This window comes from Dreissena polymorpha, chromosome 6, assembly GCF_020536995.1.
Source record: "Dreissena polymorpha isolate Duluth1 chromosome 6, UMN_Dpol_1.0, whole genome shotgun sequence".
NCBI classification, from domain to species: Eukaryota; Metazoa; Mollusca; class Bivalvia; order Myida; family Dreissenidae; genus Dreissena; species Dreissena polymorpha.
In genome coordinates this window covers 79201117-79223386 of record NC_068360.1, presented here as the reverse complement: position 1 = coordinate 79223386, position 22270 = coordinate 79201117, and the positions used below count along the sequence as shown (strand labels likewise).

Here is a 22270-nt window from a genome sequence, read left to right as displayed (position 1 = left end):
AATTGACCGTTATGTATTGTGTAGATATTAATGAGTTTGAGATCACGAAATCAGTTCGACACAGGCGTACGTTGGTTTCCCTTATCTTTGCAATTGAAGAAGGAAGTTTATTTTAAAAAGATAACTTATAAAAATATTTTATTATGTTAAATGTTTTAATGTTTTATCATGTTTACTTCTATTTTTTAATTAGGAAAACAAAAAATAAGTCGTCTTGAAAGATTTTGTAATAATTATTAAAGTATGGATGTAAAAATTTATTTTAAAATAATACCGGATATCCACAGTTTACCAACTGAACTTGTTATCAATGCCTGATTTTTAATATGAAAATTTCAGTCATGTCAATTTATATGAAATGCTACAGTTCTCACAGAGCAGTGTTTTTATGTAATCAATAACGAAAGCTTAGTGATGTTTTACAAAATTGAAACAGGAAATCCATATACAAACAGCCGACATATGACGGATATTATATTTAAAAAAAATTGCTGGTTCGCAAAGGAATTTGTTATTGCTCCCAGGCTTTAAATAGAATAGCTAGATATTGCTGATTCGATCAATATTTTATAATTCCTTGACAGATTATTGAGATTGAATAAAAGAGTAATTGTTTGACGTGAACTCTTCAAACAAAGTCCGGGGAATATACGGTTCTAAGTTATTTGACGTGAACTCTTCAAACAAAGTCCGGGGAATATACGGTTCTAAGTTATTTGACGTGAACTCTTCAAACAAAGTCCGGGGAATATACGGTTCTAAGTTATTTGACGTGAACTCTTAAAACAATGTCCGGGAAATATATGGTTCTAAGTTATTTGACGTGAACTCTTAAAACAATGTCCGGGAAATATACGGTTTTTAGTTATTTGACTTGAAGTCTTCAAACAATGTCCGGGGAATATACGGTTCTTATTTATTTCACGTGAACTCTTCAAACAATGTCCAGGGAATATACGTTTCTTAGTTATTTGATGTGAAGTCTTAAAAAATGTCCAGGGAATATACGGTTCTTAGTTATTTGACGAGAACTCTTCAAACAATGTCCGGGAAATATATGGTTCTTAGTTACTTGACGTGAACTCTTCAAACAATGTCCGGGAAATAACCGGTTCTTAGTTATTTGACGTGAACACTTCAAACACTGTCCGGGGAATACACGGTTCTTGTTGATTGATGTTGAATGAGCTATTCATCGAAAGAAAGCGGTGCTGTCATAAAGACTATCAAGATAAACTTGCATAATTTTAGAAAAGTATCGTCCACTAGTAGCCTGTACAGACCGCACATCCTAATCAGAGGCGTCATTTTCCGCGTGTATGGAATTGTTCGTATTAAGGAACACCTTTCTAATGCTAAAAACAGTTTGGGCGAAAAGTGTCGTCCCTGATTTAGCCTGTGCATACTTAACCAGCTGATCTGGGACGGCACTTTCTGCTCGTGCATTTAGCTTCATTTCCCTAGAGTGCGGGTCATTTATTTCTTGCTGATGAAAATCGAATGAGATCTGCAATGTAAGAAAGCGAAGCTGTATTTTGTCCAAGGAAAAGTGAAGGCCAAAGGCACTGCAATATTACACTCAACATCAACATACACGTATACCTTTAAGACACAATATTCATTTTAATGACAATTAAAGACATTCTCAATAATTCTCAATTAACACATTGTACCTATGTATCAGTATCACAAAAAGAACATTTAAAAAGGGTTTCAGGACACAACGTGGCTCAGTCATAATTTAACTCAGTCATCAACCCATTGCGAACAGTTCATTAATTCTATGTTATTTTGGATATTGTGGTTATCTCCGCCGCCCGTCTGTCTGTCCGTCCTGGCCACTATCTCCTCCTACACTATAAGCACTAGAACCTTGAAACTTACACACATGGTAGCTATGAGCATATGTGCGACCCTGCACTATTTGGAATTTTGATCTGACCCCTGGGTCAAAAGTTGTGGGGGTTGGGGTGGGGCCAGGTAAGAGATTTTTCACTCATTTTTTATCCCTTCGCATTTTGAAAAGCGTGGGGATATTGTGGTTATCTCCGCCGTCTGTGTGTCTGTCTGTCTGTCCGTCCTGGCCACTATCTCCTCCTTCACTACTAGCACTAGAACCTTGAAACTTACACACATGGTAGCTATGAGCATATATGCGACCCTGCACTATTTAATCTGACCCCTGTGTCAAAAGTTATGGGGGTTAGGGTGGGGCCGGGTCAGAGATTTTCACTCATGTTTTTAGGTTGTTTTGCATTAACTTTGTCATTTCTGCACCAATTCACTTCAAAATCAACTGAACATCTCTTATGACAATGTGGTCAATCTCAAATATGCATGGGCCCATTACCAACCCTGGGGCGCCCCGCCCACATAGGCCACATCCACCCTAAATTGCCTTTTACTATGATTTCTTAATTTCAACACCGATTCACTTCTTATTGATACTGAACTTCTCTTATGACAATACGGTCAATCTCACCTATGCATGTCCCCATTACCAACCCTGGTGCGCCCCTGGGTCGAACATGCGGCGTGGGGATACGCGTCGGCCTCTGCCGCGCCATTTCTAGTTTATGTTATTTTGCATTAACATATTCATTTCTACACCCATTTACTTCAAATTGATACTGAACATCTCTTATGACAATGCGGTCAATCTCAACTATGCATGGCCCCATTACCAACCCTGGGGCGCCCCGTCCACATAGACCACACCTACCCAAAATTGCCTTTTACTATAACTTCTTCATTTCTTCACCGATTTACTTCAAATTGATACTGAACATCTCTTATGACAATACGGTCAATCTCAACTATGCATGGCCCCATTACCAACCATGGGGCGCCCTCGCCCACATAGACCACGCCCACCCAAAATTGCCGAACACAAAATACTATAAGCATGGATATAACATTGTTAAAACAACATTCATTCAATAACTAATCTTTTATTTATATAACTACATATCTACCAGTCATGCAATATAAATAAGCGCTTTCTTCGTAAATAATTTATGCCTGTTTATTTATGTACAGGCATTAAGTCATTCTACTTAAAAAGTGTTTTCAGTATCCGCGAACAATCGCTCAAGAAGATAATCAAGAATGTTCCCGCCATTATGCAAATGGCGACAGTTCCGCCGACCTTAGCAACGGTCCTCTTGTCTTCAGCAGACGTCAGTTTTCTCGTTGCCATTGACGTCGAGTTTTTTACTACTGTCATCCCTCGAATCATCTCAACAAACTCTGGTCGCTCCAGAACCTGTGGGGTATATTCATTCTTGACATGACATTGATATAAGAGTTGATATTCAGTCTTCAGGCTAGTTTGATATATAGGATTCTGTTTAATAAATGTTTAAAGAAATGTTTAGATATGTCCCATTTGTGCAGGACAAGAGTGTTAATTCATATATTTTTTATAATATTTAGTGAAAATGACTAATTGATATTAATATTTTTTATTGTTTTCAGTTCGTATTTATATTAAAACATAATTTATGAGTTAAATAGTTTTCCTTCATAAGGGAATAAGAAAACACAGCATTACAATCTTGTTCTGACCCAATAAGATATGAATTCTATCTTTCTTAGAAAATTATCTACATTTCGATTGGTTGGTTACATGAACTTTTATACATTGTTGTTTTCTGTACGATTTGACAATATTATGTGTTTATTATAGTTCGACAAAATTAATCAGCATAATTAGCATAAATTTCACGCTTGTAATTTATCAAACCTTCTTTTTCTGTTTGAGCACGTGTTTCACTAATTACATTACACTATTAAGGTCATTTTGAGCTGCACTTTTACGAGCCATGTATGGCATTCAAAATAAGTGAGTAATGCAGGCTCTTTCTTTTTACAACTTCCTACTGCAACATTGACGGATACTTGTCCCAACTATTACACACTCAAGTGTTAGTGCATTTGTGTACCTGTGAAATGTTGTTTTGGAATGCAAATCTGTTACAGATACTGTAGGCCAGTTCACTGCAGTCACGTGACTGAAGACTGCCTTCAGATGTGTTCAACTTCAGACACGTAGAGTTGTCAACAGGCATGGCGTCTGAAATACATGCCGGAACATTGGGGGTAAACACATACTATTTTCAACTAATCTATTGAATTAATATTTCATATTTTGATGTTTTCAAAATATATTTGTATTTACCTGCCACTCAAGAAATATATAAATATTAAGTATTGTTATAAGTGTTTTCAGTAGATATATACACTTGTATCTAATACATGTTTTACTATGCTTGTACAGTACATATATTGAGAAATTCTTTTGTTTTTAAAATTCCGATTTCATGATGGACATTAATTGCAACGATATTATATTGTAATCATGTTTACAGATCAGTATCTGTTTAGAAAATGCTATTAATACTCAAACTCTTTCAAATTTACAGTTGAAACAATTATATGGTAATTTTATTTGTATTTCCAATTTTTTGGCATTTTGATAATTGACAATTAACCAACTTAAGATAACGACATCAAAATAAATTCCAAATGCAACGAGACTGAACATACTCGTTAACAAACCGACAAAAAAATAATAAATTAAAATTATTTCGTTGGTAAATCCTGGAAGTTATCGTCGTACCGTCGATCCAATATCCAGCCGCTTCAAGTTGAAGTCTGTCGGTAAGCTTAAAGTACTGATATGCGTCCAGAAACGCAACCAGCGTCGCGTTTGACATCTTGCAGAATGCCCGTGCTTTGGAGAGTGTTAAGTTATTGTAGTTGACAAAATACTCATTGAGATTGTCCCGAATCCATCGGCTTTCAGTGTTGATTGAAGTTCTAGTAGGTGTGATTGATGCGATTGTTTGTAGCGCTGCGTTGTTAGTGAGAGTGGTAGGTGTGTTTGATGTAGATGTTTGTTGCACTGTGTTTGATGTGTTTGGTGAAGGTGTGTTCGATGTAGATGTTTGTTGCGTTGTGTGTGTTGTGTTTGGTGTAAGTGTGTTGGATATAGATGTTTGTTGCGCTGTGTTTGATGTTTTTGGTGTAGGTGTGTTCGATGTAGATGGTTGTTGCGCTGTGTTTGTTGTGTTTGGTGCAGGTGCGTTGGATGTAGATGTTTGTTGTGCTATGTTTGTTGCGTTTGGTGCAGGTGTGTTGAAAATTACATTATAAGTTGTGCTTAACATGGTTGGGTTTGATTGTGTTTGTTCAATTGATGTTTTAATGGTCGTTCTTGGTGTTGATTGTGTCTGTGACAGCGACAATGTGTTCAAAGCTGATGAGATAGGAATGCTCGTGGTCGAGTGAGATAAAGGTTTCTCACATAAAACTCGGTATGTTTTTGCCTCAGTCATTGTGTTTGAATCCACACTATTAGGAGCTATGTATGAAATAGTTTTACATTGTGTGAGTTGATCATGACTACAGGTGTTCCCTGAAATGCGAAAGTCGTTCTTTTATGTTTTATTGTTTAAATAATTTTAAAACTGCAATTTATTATGTCAAAAGGACAGAAGTCAAAAGTATAGTTTATGGACTACATATTTATTATATAATTTTATGTGGACGTTAAAAAAAATAATGGTTTATAGATAAAAAACACGTGTTTCCCTCTTAAGGTTACTTTAAATAAATGAGTATGCTCCCGTACGTGTAATTATTACTAAAGTAAAATATGCCAATTTTGAAATAGCAAGCAAATATACTATGAAACCTTTTTAGAGTAATTCAATGGTCTAGGTAGTAAGTTTGTTCATCAAACCTGTGAGGTTAGCCCAAATGGTGAGAGTTCCGGTTAAATTACTAAGACCCAGTTTGTGAGCGATTTCAACAAAGTTTTCTTTGGTCCCAACATTGGAAGAGATGCTCCCGTTGTTCGTCTGACACAGCGTCTTTGCGTCACAACAGGAAACACCTTTGTTGCTTAGGCAATATGCGTAACCCTTAACTTCTGACCAGTCTGTATATTAAATGAATGTTCATGTTAGTATTTTTTAAGGTTCAGCAATGCAAAATTTCATTAGCTGTGAATTCCTATCGTGCAGCAATTTCCACTATACTGTTAGTTCAGAATTGATATGCTTTATTTTGGAATTAAATAAATAATAAGATAATAAATAAATACAATAATAAAATTAAATAACATTTCTTTAAACAACATTCTGTTTTAAACACACAACAAAAAAACGATTTTTCTTTTATTATAAACATTTTCATTCCTACGCAGAACTACTTTGGCGGAAGCATAATTCTCCAAACCAGGAAAATGTGATGCGTCTTAGTATAGAGGTGACAATAACGTAGTGGCGTCACCATCTATGTATAGAATGTTTAAACCGAACAAGTGATCGCTCTGGGAAAACAGGATTCAATACATGTGCTTAAGTGACAGGATTTAATACTGTGAAACCATTTATTTTCGTCGGCACAAAATTTCGCCCTTTTCATAAAAATGACTATTTCGTCCGCTCTTAAATTCATCCATTTCTGGTTTTGAAAAAAAACGTACGATTTGTTTGTAATACATGTAATACGCGATTGCGAAAAATCGTGCTGGGGAAAGAGAGTTGACACTTGGTAGTCACTTGCAGGAGGTGGGCCTTGTTTGGCATATGCCAATTAACAAGTCTGTTATTATAGGTGATAGTAACTGTCCCTTATTATTTTATGTCATTGACACGTTCTTTGTTATGATGTCAGGTGTTAATCACACATCGTCATATTTTAATTGCGTTTAATAGTATTGTCTTAAATCCGGATTCGCCGCGTGTAGGCTGTATAATCTGCAACACCCATGAAAAACACAATACACACAATGGGTAATAAAGTTGTTAACACTTAGCGCTAATCAACACTTTTATACCTAAACGAAGTCGACGCATTCGATACAGCCTTATTGCATTCGCGTTTTACAGGAAATGTCAGTTGTCAGTACACTGTATAATGAACACCCCTTTGTGTCAAAACCGGATTTAACTTGTGTGAATAGTCGACTGTTTCATGTTCTTTTTATCAATACCATCTGTGTATATGTATTATAAGTATACCAGTCAACAAACAAGGTGCGCGCTTCCGCATATGGGTATTCGGACGTTCAAAAACTTAACCTACGGTTTAGCGTTCATGCCGTCGAACGCATTAGGCAATATAACTCGTTTTTTTTTCACTATTTCTTTATTTGCAAAAAATACTAGTGGCTTATACTTACCTTGCAATCTTTTTTTCTCGCATTTTTCGAGTGCTAATTTCAAGCCCTGTGTATATGCGTGGATTACGCTGGATTTAAATGCCTCATGCCTACGGTAATTCAGTCTTATTTGTTTCAAATATGGGACATGATTGTTCGTTAGGATCTTGAATTCGTCCATCGGTCGAAGGACGAAAAAGGCGAAAATTAATGTCGGACGAATTATAATGGTTTCACAGTACATGTGCTTAAGTGACAGGATTTAATACATGTGCTTAAGTGACAGGATTTAATACATGTGCTTAAGTGACAGGATTTAATACGTGTGCTTAAGTGACAGGATTTAATACATGTGCTTAAGTGACAGGATTTAATACATGTGCTTAAATGACAGGATTTAATACATGTGCGTTAAGTGTGCGGACTGAACAGACTAATCTGGGTCATACATACCGCTTGTTTTGTATTTCGTTTCAAAAATCTAAATCTATTTAAGATTTACAGCGTCGACCCTGATCTGATAAGCCTGTGTAGACTACACAGGCTAATTACGGACGATACTTTACGCAAATGCATAAAGCCTCTAGAGCGCGACTCAGATACAAGTTTTATAGAATCGCATGACTTTTCATTACTGGCATTTCAAGACAATGTATAGAATCGCATGGATTTTCATGACTGGCATTTCAAGACGGTTGGTTGTAATCTATTTCCAATGTTAGAGAAAGGTGGTTATGTATATGTGTATGGAAAGATGTCGAAACTTCCAAAAACTATGAGCAAAAACATCAAGATCAAAGACCATGAATGGAAAAATTCTAGTACTCAAAAGTTATTCAAAGCCCTGTATTGTATTGTAAGCAAATTGTTAGGCATCTATATTACAATTTCTAACTTTATTATCCACATTGTCAAAATTAATTTTCATCTTTTTTTCGGGCACATTAAAACCTACCTACACTTGAATACTTAACATATATTCAAATGTGTATGATCTTATGTGAAACATAACATTTACTGACACTGTGATCCCTGCTCTTCACATCTGTCCAAAGATCTGGGAGTAGTTCCTACCCCACTGGATGTTGCTACTGGAATCCCTGCTTGTTGCGAGGTAACAGTTGTTGTTGTTGTTGTTAGCGTTGTTTTGATCGTGCTGGATGGTTGTGGTGTTGTTGTTGTACCCATTGTTGCTATAATATAACCATTAAAGACTGCGACTACGGCTTACATTTCTCCGATTCATAAACGCTTATTATTGTAGTCCATAATATATTCAGTTTCATATAATGGTTTATTTTCAGTACAAGCGGACTAATTAAATTTCAGTATATAACAATATTAAAAAAACATATTTTGAACGGCTGGGATTTTTTTTATATAATATATAATTTATATATAATTTATATATTATTATGAGCTTTTATATGATTTAATTTTGTATTATAAATTTAATTTTATAATAATTTATATCTTACGCGGTTCCAGTGTAACTAATAATCTTTTTTAATGGCTGGGATAACATTTCCTTTTTGAAATTTTATACTTTTCATTTTTTATTATACATCTAATTGTATATCAATGTATAACCTATGTGAAGCCCCTGATTATGGCCCATGACTCTGACCTGCAATTAAGCAGAACTATGTCCCTTTGTACTCCAGGTTAATGATAGCATGCAACATGTAATGTCTCTTATATTCAATAAAAAATTCAAACTTGTCATCTGGGTCAAAATATAAGGTAACAGGACTATGTTGAAAGCTGTGACGAGTATTTGAGATGAATTATGTATTATTTTAATCTTATAAATGTTAAGGTTCAATTTACTATATTGTGATTACTGAAATAGTTTATTGAAACATTAAATATGTCACTATCTTTAATTACAAATAGAAATCATGCACTTTACTATCAAAGTGGAATAATACACAAGACTACTGTAAAACTAACTTAGAAAAAGACTGACATAGTAATGTTTTAAGCACTTTGAACACGTTTAATAGTTACAAACTACCATGTTTCATTTAATAAAAGTTATAGCTCCTTTAAAAACTTGACCTTAAATAATAATTTAAAGAACATATTAAATAAATTAAGGCTTCACATATTTAAATGATAACAGAAACAAAATAATAAAATAAAGCATTATCTTTGATTGTTTTGTTCAAATGGATGACAAAAAGTGTGACTAAAGATTATTTTGTTTATTTTAGGTTTATGTGTGTATCGTGTTACCTGTTGTTGGTGTTAATTTTTCACAAATGCAGAACGCCGGATTGGAGCAGTTGAAATTTGGAAATGATTTTGCAAACATTGTTGTAACTATCATGATATGACATGTTGTGTCAGCCTCTGTCCACGCATTATACGTGAAATTTGTCACCAGGGCGGGTTTCAAGTTTTCTACAAAGTCGACTCGTATCTTAGCAAGAGATCCGTTGTAGTTCCTAGAGCAAATCGTCTTGCACACTTCATATGTCTGATTTTCTCTGGTTACCATGTACTGGTATCCTGGGGACTTAGCTATCGAGAACCATTTTTCAAACTCTATAAAGATCCAAATATAAAATCAATCGTTTAGCTTACTTGAGTTACTTGAGTAACAAATGACCCTACCGGCGACTGTCTTTGTACATAACCGTCCAAAATAAGGAACCATAATTGCAATAGAGACTTTACTTTTACACAAACTGGCAAAGTTTATTTATAACCGTGTCTTGGATTGTTTTCGCGGATGATACTTTATTCAAAAGAACAAAACATTGCGTAATATTTCCGATTTGGAACATACGAGCTTTTTTCAATGGACCCTTTGCCAAACTTTGAAAGTTTGAGTATTACCATCAGATCTTATAAATAATATAACCAGACGCCAACAAAAAGGCCATATTCTGCCACACATTCCGGAGTTTTTGCCATTTGGTTGACGAAATAATGTCATTATGTTTTTTTAAATTTTTATCCGATCTACACCAATCTTCAACAGTTTGATTATCCAAATAAAATAACATTTACAGTCAAAAATAAGCAACGTTTGGCCAAACAAACAAAATCCCGCCCTTATCAAAACCGATTCCTGTCACAGCAGTAACCACTGCCCGACACAGCGGTAACCGATGCCCTGCCCCGCGGTGACCAAGGCCCGGCCCAGCGCAAATCACTGACCGGCCCAGAGGTAACGACTGCCCTGCCCAGCGCCAACCACTGACCGGCCCAGAGGTAACGACTGCCATGCCCAGCGCCAACCACTGACCGGCACGGAAGTAACCACTGCTCAGCCAAGCGATAACCCACTGACTGGCCGCCCAGCGGTAACCACTTTCCAGCCAAGCGATAACCACTGACTGGCCTATCAGTAACCACTGGCCCAGCGGTAATCACTGACTGGCCCAGCGGTAACCACTTCACAGCCAAGCGATAACCACTGACTGGCCCAGCGGTAACCACTGACTGACCCAGCGGAAACAATTACCCATCCAAGCGATAATCGCTCACCGACCCAGCCATAACCATCGACCGGCCCAGCAATAACCACTGACCGGCGAAGCAAAAACCACGGACCGGCCAAGCGATAACCACTGACCGGCCCAGCGATAACCACTGACCGGCCAAGCGATAACCACTGACCGGCCAAGCGATAACCACTGCATAGCCCAGTACCAACCACTGCAATACTGCAATTACAAATTAAAATCCTTCGGATCTTTTTCTAGATTTCATGAAATTATGTGCACATTTCTCAATAAATGGTCAGATAATATATTGTTTATAGTTAACTATGAAACATGCAATAAATAAAGACAAACATATAAAATAAAAAACAACTTTGATTTTATCATCATCACATGTTGGCAATAAATTTATAAGCTTTGATTGGAACTAGTAAAATGTCTGTGAACGGTTTGTTACTGTGCAGTTTAATAATGCACATGTAAAATCCAATGAATTCTTATATAATGCAAATGTTCTTACCAAAGCACTGCATCACTGAATGATGGCTGCTTATCCAGATGAAAAACAACAGCCATCGAGTGTGTAACAGATTCATTTTAATCACGTTGATTTTCCGTTGGCAAAACAAGTATTTACAATTATAGGTAAGTTTAGTAAGCAATATTTGCTGCACAAAATAGTTTATATACATTCAATATTAAAAAAAAAAGCTCACAATACAATACTAAGATGAACAATAAAATTTTATCTCTGAAGTTTTATTAAATAGTTTGTACGAGAATATCTTTAGCAATGTTGAGATTACGCAACTGCGTCGTCAAGGCAACAAGATGGCCAAGAATGACAGCAAACAATATCCACTTGAATGCCATATGTTCAAGAATGAGCAAATCATAATACAAACGTATCAAACAGGAAATTGATGATTACTAACTAATGCCTTGTGCCATGGAGATCAACACAATACTGATATATTAATTCATGTAAAGCCAATGTTTATGCAATTATCCCCCCCCCCCTCAACACAAAAATCTAGTTATACCCATGTATTAATTAGATTTTATATTCCCTTGTTTATTAAGTGCTCTATAAGTAACATTTCTAAATAATGAAGCCATTATTAGCAAAATAGCTTTTTTATTTTATGGAACCAAAAGGACCAAAGGTTTTATATGGCCCTGTACTAAGTAACTTGAAGTGTTGCTTTTGGTGTAAACATTTGGCATGATTTATGTAGACTTGAATAAAAAAAAATCATTTTTATAACAGATGATTCAAGTTTATATGTAGAAAAGTACTTGTTGGTTGTTGTCATCCAAATATAGTCATTTGTTTATCATCAGAATATCAAATATAACATATATATACAAGCAGTAAAAGGCTTTGGCAAAATCTGATGGCAAAAGAAATAGCAGTAATAGAAATGTCATCCAAATATAGGCATTTTTTACTATCAGAATATCTAATATAACAGATATATAAAAGCAGTAAAAAGCTTTGTCAAGATCAGATGGCAAAAGAAATAGCAGTATGAGAAAAAGGAACATTTGTTCTCATGGTCAAAGGGTAATATATCAAGTGCCAATGACTCAATATTACGCAAATTTTTATTTAAATCACAAAACGTGTGGTAATACACAAAGTGTGTAAGTTATGTCAAGATGTAAGGTAAGCTGTATAGCTAGCGTGTAAAATAGCTTTCGGAGCTTCACATGTCCCATAATTTCTTATTGTGTGCTGCAAAGACCTTATAAATTAGCGGCCTATATCAACGTTCTGAGTGTCTTCGATTTTTATACATGTATTGTATAGATTATTCGTTATTGATGTAATAAAAACAATGCGTGTATTTATATTAAACGTCCAAATGTTCAATGTTCTCTCCTAACAATTAGAAACATGCATATCACAAGCGCTGGTAATGTTTAAGTAGTACAGATTTCATTAGTTACTGCATTTCAACATCCTTCGTAATTGCATAAAATACTTGTTCATTCAAAATTATCAAAGGTTGTCATTTGTAACTATTTAAGAACGATTTTGAATTCATATTTGCATATACTTCTAAGTTGACTTATGATGCCTTGCATTACGATTATATGGAGTTTGTACTTGATGAAGAAACGGTTTGAAATATATCAATTAAAGAAGAAATAATGGAGGCTCGTTATTCACAGATTTAAAAGTCGTTTTTTAAGTTATACTTTTTGTGAATAATGCCATTGGACATGAATAAGTTATTTATCCACAGTAGTGATTAATTTTATTACTAATGAGAATTGTCAGAACCAGTATAATAACGTCAACGTAATCATGAATAATATAATATATAATCCTGGAACATTTATAATTTTAAAAGATAATCTTACTCGTCGTAGTCTTGATTATGTTCTTTTTATGCCAATCGAAAAACAATCGCTTTCAAACACCGAGGACAGAACTTTAGTTTCGTGGCATATTAGCAACACATTAGCAAGGCTCCTCCAAACATTTTGACATTAATTTTTGTCTCTTCGTTGTTGGCTTACATTTAGGAATAATACATTTCGGCTGTTAATGTGTTTTCTCAAAAAGCGGTCTAAAATCGAATCGATAACATCTTTTCATATTCGGCAGGTGCACCATATTTTAACGGTCAAATCATCAAACAACAACGAAATCGAAATTTATTAGGTAGAGTGTTACAAATTAGTAATCTTGACCATAAATTAATTCATGTACTATTGACCAACGATCTTAGTTGTAAAACGCGGTTATCCTCCTGTAAACGGCATCTTTACATTCACCAACGAGCATGCATTTTAATACATCCGCAGTCTGGTGTTGGGATATATCGATTTGAAACTGTATTAGCATCCGTAGCGTCATTCATACAAATCACAAACGAAATCTGCACTTTCGGACAAAGATAAAAAACAGTTACCAACCAACCCAAGGATTGCGACAAATGGACATATAACCTTGCGGAAAATAACGATTTGAACAAAATAAACATTATGCTTTAAAATGTAAGTTATAGAAATAACCCTCTAGTTGTATATTCATAACAACATGCAAGTATGAATATTTTAGTTATTTAGTTACAGAGGAGATAATCACGCGACAAACACGATGGCGACGTCCATGCCGAGACATCAGTTTTTCGCCTTTTTATACAAATTATTACTTTTATAAGTCTTAAAAATGCCGCTCACTGTCCAGCCACATCGGCAAGAAAGTGATTAGCGCTAATATCGTGTTTATATTCACTTTATATCTCGACTTTAACCGCAGCGAAATTTCTTAGCGAGATGACCTAATTACAATTTCCACTAAGAAAATTCGCGTCGAATAAAATCGAGATACAGAGCGAATATTAATACGAAATAAACGCAAATCACTTTTTTGCTGATATGGCTGGAAAGTGAGCGGCATTAAAACAATTTATACAAGTAATAAAGGGTATACAACGGCGAAAAATACCCGTCACCATCTTGTTAGTCATGTCAGTACCCCTTCAGAGTTAAAGCATACAATACAATATTTTAAAATACGATTTGTTTAAATAAAGCACGTGTTCATTGATCTTGATGTGAAATGGCTTCCATTTGTGAAAATGGTTTTATGTGACAAAACCTAATGACCTTGATCTCTTACTTTTCGACCTTTACTTAGTTCTATGCTCATGAATAATTAGAATACTTCTTTGGTTATCGTCGGCCAAAGTTTTCTCAACTTTTCCGAAACAAAAACAAGTAATCATGTAATAATCACTGTGACTTATACTCTTTTAGCTCTGTTCATGTTAATATTTTTCATCGGATTCACCAGTCCTCTACACCATACATCAATGAATTACATCTACGATGATAGTACAACAATCTCGTTTAAATGGCATTTACTTAATAGTGTTACCATATTTACAGGTTTATTTATAAACTGTCAGACAAACTGTGCTACATCAAAACATTTTACAATAAATTTGTCTACATTCGTGCATAACTTTATACTCGAACTCAAATTTACATTTATACAACCTAAGCAGGTAGTGATTGGTGAGATATTTGTGTATAAAGTATTTCCTGCTCTGTCCAGCCGGCATCAACAATTTCCCAAGTCGTGAATCACAATACAATCTTAAACATTTTCTGAAAAAAGAACACAGAAGTTATTGAACACAACGTATAAGATTGTTAATTCCCTAAGTTTGATAGAACAAACTGTACAAAACATTTAAATTAATAGGACAATGAGTGCAAATGAGTTCCTTTTTTCATTAAATCTTGATACAAGGTTGCTGAGCATTCTGATAATGGATGATGATGACCACATTGTTCGTCCCTTCTTCGTGGCGAAAAATACGCATGGAATTTTAATATGTTGTGTGTGTTTGTATTTCATTTTGGTTGTTATTTTTATAATAAAATCTAAACAGCATAATTATCTTACTACAACTGTATTTACTTGTAAATAGCATGTTGAATAAAGCATATATATCACTAAACAAGTGTTACAATGTAATAATATAAAAATAAACATGTTTAAATGCGTACATCTGTTTTCTTATAGGAATATATTTACTGATTTTTTGTAGAATGTATATTATTTACAAAACTAGTATAATATTCGAAAGACAAAGTCAAAACAAACAAAACATCAAGAACAAATTGCCCTATTCTATGGGATTTAAATCCATAACCTCTGGACGCTACACCTACCATGCCCCAACAGAACAACAGGCTGTAGAACTTAACAGCTTTTTGAAATAGTAAGGTTATTAATACACATATTTCATTAACAGCAACCATTTCAAGCACCCTTTTTCTTGATTGACGAGTTCCCATAACAAAGAAATCAGTTAACATTTTAATGCATACCAACACATTCAAGTTCTTATAATAAATTCAACAAGTAAATAATCCAAATTATTCAAACGCATTTCTGAAGCAAGAATCCATGAAATTGAACTGTTAAAAATACCCTTATTATATAGACCTTTAATACTCAAATATAGGATCTGGCACGAGTTGTCATATCATACCATATTTCATTAAACGAGTTCAGGAATTAACAAATTTCCTGGACGAGTTTAATAAAATATGGTATGAAATGACAACGAGTGTCATATCTTTTTATCACATGATTTTAAATGAGCAAATTAAATAAATATTTACGCAATCATAATGATAAATCCCGAATGTTGTTGACATTTCTTGTCGTCGTTTGACGTTGGTTTAAACACTATTTATTTAGTTCAATGGAAAGTACATTTAAGCAATACAAAACAAACATACATATTATTTTCGAACAATACACAAGGCAGGAAGAAATTGTAGTATTGCTAAATATAAAGACTGTAGGATACAATATGACAGAATTGAGAAAAAAGCTCGAGGCTTATGCTATATCTCTCTTCTGTCTGTTAGAAGCGCTGCTGTTATGGTGTAAACAATCCAACGTGTAACAATAACTTATAAAAGTGACAAAATTACGAAAAGTATAGTTCAGTGATTGGTATTTGAATACCGTTTAGAAAAATGGAAAAAAATATATATGTTATAATACAAATCATATAACAGGGTAGTATAGATAGCAAAAAAACCCTAATAAGTTGAGAAGGAAAGGGAAGGAAGTGTAAGAGTAGAGTTCGAGTATAAGAAGTTGCGATAGGAAAAGAAGTAGTTGCGGGACTGGGCATCGTTAAAACGTCATTTCAGCAAAATAACAAAATGCGATTGGTCAATCGAACGAAAATATGCCAATAAAAACGCTTAAGGTAGCGCACCTCTAATGGGCACATATCCAAATATAATCTAATTAATTATTTTCTTAATCAGCATCCTTTTCACTGAACTACATGCAAATTTGTAGGTAGGCTTTCCATGCTTTTTAAAAAAATATACCGATTTTTTCAAAACCACCCCAACGCTCGGCTTTTGTCCAGTTTATTTTCCACCCTGGGGTATATAAAAGTTCCATAATTCATTCAAATTTCCAAATATGGGCATGCAGTTGGTGTGTACAGATGCTGTAAAGGTGTTTAAAGTTTAAACAAGATGAAATTAGTATTCTTTTACAGACATTTATTTTTTACAAATTTTTATCCATGGAAGAGCGCCATGAAATGTAAGTGATTTCAGCCAAGTAAAAATTGGGTCGGTTAAAAACAAAGTGTCATAAAATTCAAAATAGTATCATTTAAGTCATATTTTAAATTTGGTTTTTATAGAAACACTATATACAGCAAAACTACCAAGAAATAGACAGATTTACCGTTTACTTTTTGAAATAAAAATAAAAATGCAACATGCATGGTTCGTATTTTCAACAGTAAATCACCCAATTTCGTCATAACGTTGTTTTAATTATAATAATTGAAGAATGTGCATAAAAATTGCAACATATTTAACAATAAATATAGCTTATATGCCATATTAAATTACGTTAGAAAATAAATAAAACGCGTCGCAAAAAAGTATACGTCGTCGGCAGGATTCGAACCTGCGCGGGAATATCCCAAAAGATTTCTAGTCTATCGCCTTAACCACTAGGCTACGGCACCTAAAAGTAGGCTCTTCAACATTCGAAGAAATCGCGGGAAATCATTAGAGGTGCGCTACCTTAAAAAGTATATTACACATGTGTAAGATAAAAATATTCGTAATTGCTATATTACATGGGAAACAGGGTATGGCGTGTGATAATATATATTCTTAAATGATTAACAGTGACAAAGACCACAACTTGCATTGTAAAAGTACTCGTACACTTTGCAGAAAGATGTTACAAACCTGAGAACAGAAAAATAAAAGCTCAAGTGATTTAAATTACTTAAATCATGTGAGAAACAAAATAACGTATTTATTTTTGTTATTTATCTGTGAATGAACAAAACTGTATCATCTCGTGTTCTGATTCCTTAAAATGATAATTCAGAGATATTGTTTATTAACAGTAACCAACTATAAAAATATGTCTTTAGTAAACAAACAAATAAAATAAATGCAAATGTGATTTTATTTAATTCAACAATTGCTTAATAGTGCAATACATTTAACGTTTACGACGAATCGTTATTGCATAAAACCCATACATAGTTGAGATTACTGAAATATTTGAATTGTCAACTATATGTCATGCACGCTACTTATATATTAAACATTAAAAATCCATCATGCAAGTTACCTATATGCTTCCATGTATATTGTAAGGCATTGTGCAATACTGAGAACATATTTGTGGAACATACTTTATGATAAATACAATGATAAAGTTACGAATAACATTCATATGTTTCAATCAATCTATATGGCTATCGCATTTTGTGTACCTTGGTACAATTTTCTTTGAAAATGTATACAATTCACCTCTTTATTTAGCAAGAGTTATTTTGAACTAGAGCTTATTCATGGATGTCTCTTCTATGTCAAAAGTTACATAGAGGAAATTAATAGGTAATTTTAGGTAATATAAGGATGATAATAAAATTGTGATGACTTCGTTAAAGACTTGGAAAAAATAAAGTGGAAAAGCTTTTACAAGTTTGTTACATTATTCAAGCAAATGTAACGTTAGTTTTTTTCCAAATATTTCAAAGTGTTAGTGGGATAGAAACCAGAATATATTGAGGATACTAGGTTAGCGTTGAATACAGAGAAGTTTATGTAAAAAAAAAAAATCTACCGAACTATTTAACGTTATGCCCCTGATGTCAAAACTTGCCTAACGCTGGAAGTCACTTGTTTAACATACATCAGCCAGACAGAAAGCCAGTGGGAGTTCAGCTTGCGCTAGGTCGCTTCCGGGGGATAACTCTTGTTTGTCCAAAAAGGACCCTTTAAGGTGCATACACACTCGCCATGTAAATAGAGCATAATTCTTACGCTAAATAGGCTGTATGTGACGCCGACCCTAATGAAAACCCCGGGCCGAAACTAGATCAGCCTGACAGGCAGATGACTGGAGTTCATCGTGCACTAGGCCGCTACAGGGGGATAACTCTTGTTTGTCCGAAAGGGCCCTTAAAAATGCATACCCACTCGCAAAGTACATAGAGCCTAATTCGCGAAATAGGCTGTAGGTTACGCAGACCCTAATTAAAACCCCGGGCCGAAACTAGATGAACCCGACAGGCAGCCAACGGGAGTTTAGGTTGCACTACGTCGCTTCCGGGGTGATAACTCTTGTTTGTCCGAAAAGGGCCCTTAAAGATGCATTCCCACTCGCCATTTAATAGAGCATAATACATACGCTTAATAGACTGTAGGTGACGCCGACCCTTATAAAAAACCTGGGCCGAATCTAGATCAGCCCGACAGACACACGACGGAATTTCAGTGTGCACTAGGTCGCTCTCGGGGATAACTCTTAATTGTCCGAAAGGGGCCCTTAAAGATGCATTCTCAGTATTATTATTATTATTATTATTATTATTATTATTATTATTATTATTATTATTATTATTATTATTATTATTATTATTATTATACATGATTATTCAATTATTTAAAAAGTATTTATTGTTATTGGTAACATCTTTATTAATCGTTAGTTTTTTATGTAAATTGCATAATTGCATATTTACATTATTTCAGACTGACTTTGTACTGTTCACACATTATTGGGTTGCTAAAAGCACTACAGGGATTTAAACTTCATAACAATTCCGCAGTTCCTAACCAACTTAGCTGTACAAGTGTTCCGCAACAATGGCATGTCCTAAGAGGAGAGAAGATCATGCCAGTTCCAATAAATCACGTTGTTGTTGACAGGGCAAGAGAAACCAGAAAGAGGAAACCTGTCATGTGTCAGATTGACACTTCAGTAAAGTAAGACAACTAAATTTTTTGTACAGTATTATGCATGATTCATTTCAGTCAAACATGTTTAAGTAGCTTAAATCTGTTTCAACAATTTTGTCTTAATTTTATACAGTGTAAACTTTCACTAAAGTACATGTACACTCTAATTGCCATTAAACATGCATTTCCTTAAGATACATTATTATCTAAAAAGCAAGCAAATATGTCTCCTTAAGGTTGCCTCCAGTGACAGCCCATGATATAGAAAAACTACAGAAGGCATCGGACACGCCTCTACAATTCCTGCTGTCCCCATTAAAGACAAACAGTAAACACAAAGCTGGGACCTGTCCAAGTAAGATCATATCTTTCATACCAGGCATGTAACATACAGCTCATTCGAGCCATTCAAGTCTATACATCATTCCCATCGTATATTTTCCATCTTCTATTATATTATAATATGTAAGTTTACATCAATCCATGACACAACAGTACATAATTGAAAATACAAATAATTTATCCAATACAAAATATGTTGTTTGGTTTTGACATATTTATTTCAAAAATATTTATTTTATTTTAGCTCGATGACATCGAAAGCATTAGGCTTATAGAGACACTCTCTAGTCCGTTTCATAGGAAGAACCAGTACTTGGTGTCTATTGAGGAGATAATGAAAACGCTCCCCGAGAAGGGATCGAACCAACGAAATCCCAATCGCTAGGTTGACACCACACCCAATACACAGCTGTGCACTTCTATTTTAAACATCTGATTAACAACCAATGCACAGCTGTGCATTTCTATTTTAACATCTTACGAACACCCATTGCACAGCTGTGCATTTCTATTTTAATCATCTGATGCACAGCTGTGTATTTCTATTTTAAACATCTGAAAAACGCCCAATGCACAGCTTTGCATTTCTATTTTAAGCATCTGACGAACACCCAATCCACAGCTATGCATTTCTATTTTAAACATCTGATGAACACCCAATGCACATCTGTGCATTTCTATTTAAACATCTGACGAACACCCAATGCACAGCTATGCATTTCTATTTTAAACATCTGATGAACACCCAATGCACAGCTGTGCATTTCTATTTTAAACATCTGACGAACACCCGATGCACAGCTATGTATTTATATTTTAAACATCTGATGAACACCCAATGCACAGCTGTGCATTTCTATTTCAAACATCAAACGAACACCCAATGCACAGCTATGCATTTCTATTTTAAACATCTGATGAACACCCAATGCACATCTGTGCATTTCTATTTAAACATCTGACGAACACCCAATGCACAGCTATGCATTTCTATTTTAAACATCTGATGAACACCCAATGCACAGCTGTGCATTTCTATTTTAAACATCTGACGAAAACCCAATGCACAGCTATGTATTTATATTTTAAACATCTGATGAACACCCAATGCACAGCTGTGCATTTCTCTTTTAGACATCAAACGAACACCCAATGCACAGCTGTGCATTTCTATTTTAAACATCTTGCGAGCACCCAATGCACGGCTATGCATTTCTATTTTAAACATCTGACGAACACCCAATGCACATCTATGCATTTCAATTTTAAACATCTGACGAACACCCAATACACAGCTGTGCATAAATAAACATCTATTTTAAACATCTGATGAACGGCTAACATCTTACATCCAAATTCCCATACCTTAAATACGACTGTAGGAAGCAATGTGCTGTGAGTGTTATCTTGACATTAAGTGGTGTTAAACAGTCGTGCTTTTAATGAGTTTCACTTAAAACATGATCTACCTGAAGCGAGGCAGTGCTGATAAACTTGTTTTCATTTTGCAATGATGTTGCTCTTATGAATAAATTAACTATGAGAATGTTTGATACTATTTTGCCGTGCATGAATGTTTTTTTATTATTTATTATCCTCCGCCAGAGGCGGAGGGATATTGTTTTGGCGTTGTCCGTCCGTCCGTCCGGCTGTCCGTCCGTCCGTCCGGCACTTTTGTGTCCGGAGCCATATCTTGGAAGTTCTTTGGTGGATTTCATTTAAACTTGGTATGAGAATATATATGCATAAGAGGATGATGCACGCCAAATGGCATTGTACACCATCTGTTAAAAACAGACTTATGGCCCTTTGTATCTTGAAAAAATGCTTTTTAGGGTCCGGAGCCATATCTTGGAAGTTCTTTGGCGGATTTCATTGAAACTTGGTATGAGTATAAATATGCATAAGAGGATGATGCACGCCAAATGGCATTGTACACCATCTGTTAAAAACAGACTTATGGCCCTTTGTATCTTGAAAAAATGCTTTTTACTATAGGCACTTTTGTGTCCGGAGCCATATCTTGGAAGTGCTTTGGCGGAATTCATTTAAACTTGGTTTGAGTCTATATATGCATAAGAGGATGATGCACGCCAAATGGCATTGTACAACATCTGTTAAAAACAGACTTATGGCCCGTTGTATCTTGAAAAAATGCTTTTTACTATAGGCATTTTTGTGTCCGGAGCCATATCTTGGAAGCGCTTTGGCGGATTTCTTTGAAACTTGGTATGAATATATTCCCGCGCCAGAGGCGGATGGATATTGTTTTGGCGTTGTCCGTCCGTCCGGCTGTCCGTCCGGCACTTCACGACTTATTAATTCCACCTAAATAAATTGTGAAGGCTTAAGAACCTTCCTTTGTCTTAGTTTTGTGTTATTGTCCTCCGTCCGCCCATCTATCATTATGTTCATCCGTCCAATTTGCACCCATCCTCAAACAAAGCATATGTTGCGGGGGATACCTTGGGCCTTTCAAGCCCTCTTGTTATAATTAATATTTTATATTGTTTAGCCTATG

General features: G+C 34.9%; 1 protein-coding gene across 2 annotated transcripts; it reads right to left on the bottom strand.

The window, feature by feature from the left end:
* Window positions 1-2935: 2935 nt before the first annotated feature.
* LOC127835158 (mucin-5AC-like) lies at window positions 2936-11364 on the bottom strand. 2 transcript variants are annotated; one of them, XM_052361468.1, is made up of 6 exons: window positions 11147-11364; window positions 8194-8364; window positions 5747-5944; window positions 4622-5419; window positions 3945-4075; window positions 2936-3265 (listed from the first exon to the last, which is right to left on the bottom strand). In XM_052361468.1, the coding sequence occupies exons 1-6, from the start codon at window positions 11316-11318 to the stop codon at window positions 3053-3055; spliced, it is 1683 nt and encodes a 560-aa protein (XP_052217428.1). In that variant the 5' UTR covers window positions 11319-11364; the 3' UTR covers window positions 2936-3052. The 2 variants fall into 2 exon arrangements, with proteins under 2 accessions (XP_052217428.1, XP_052217429.1); XM_052361469.1 differs by lacking the exon at window positions 11147-11364 and adding an exon at window positions 9410-9560.
* Window positions 11365-22270: the final 10906 nt, after the last annotated feature.

Coding starts and splice junctions, on each gene's coding strand:
- LOC127835158 (XM_052361468.1), bottom strand. CDS start 11,318: ATGTATATAAACTATTTTGTGCAGCAAATATTGCTTACTAAACTTACC. Junction 4,076..4,621: donor GGCTGGATATTGGATCGACG/GTACGACGATAA, acceptor CATGTATTTCAG/ACGCCATGCCTGTTGACAAC. Junction 3,266..3,944: donor TCCAAAACAACATTTCACAG/GTACACAAATGC, acceptor TATACCCCACAG/GTTCTGGAGCGACCAGAGTT.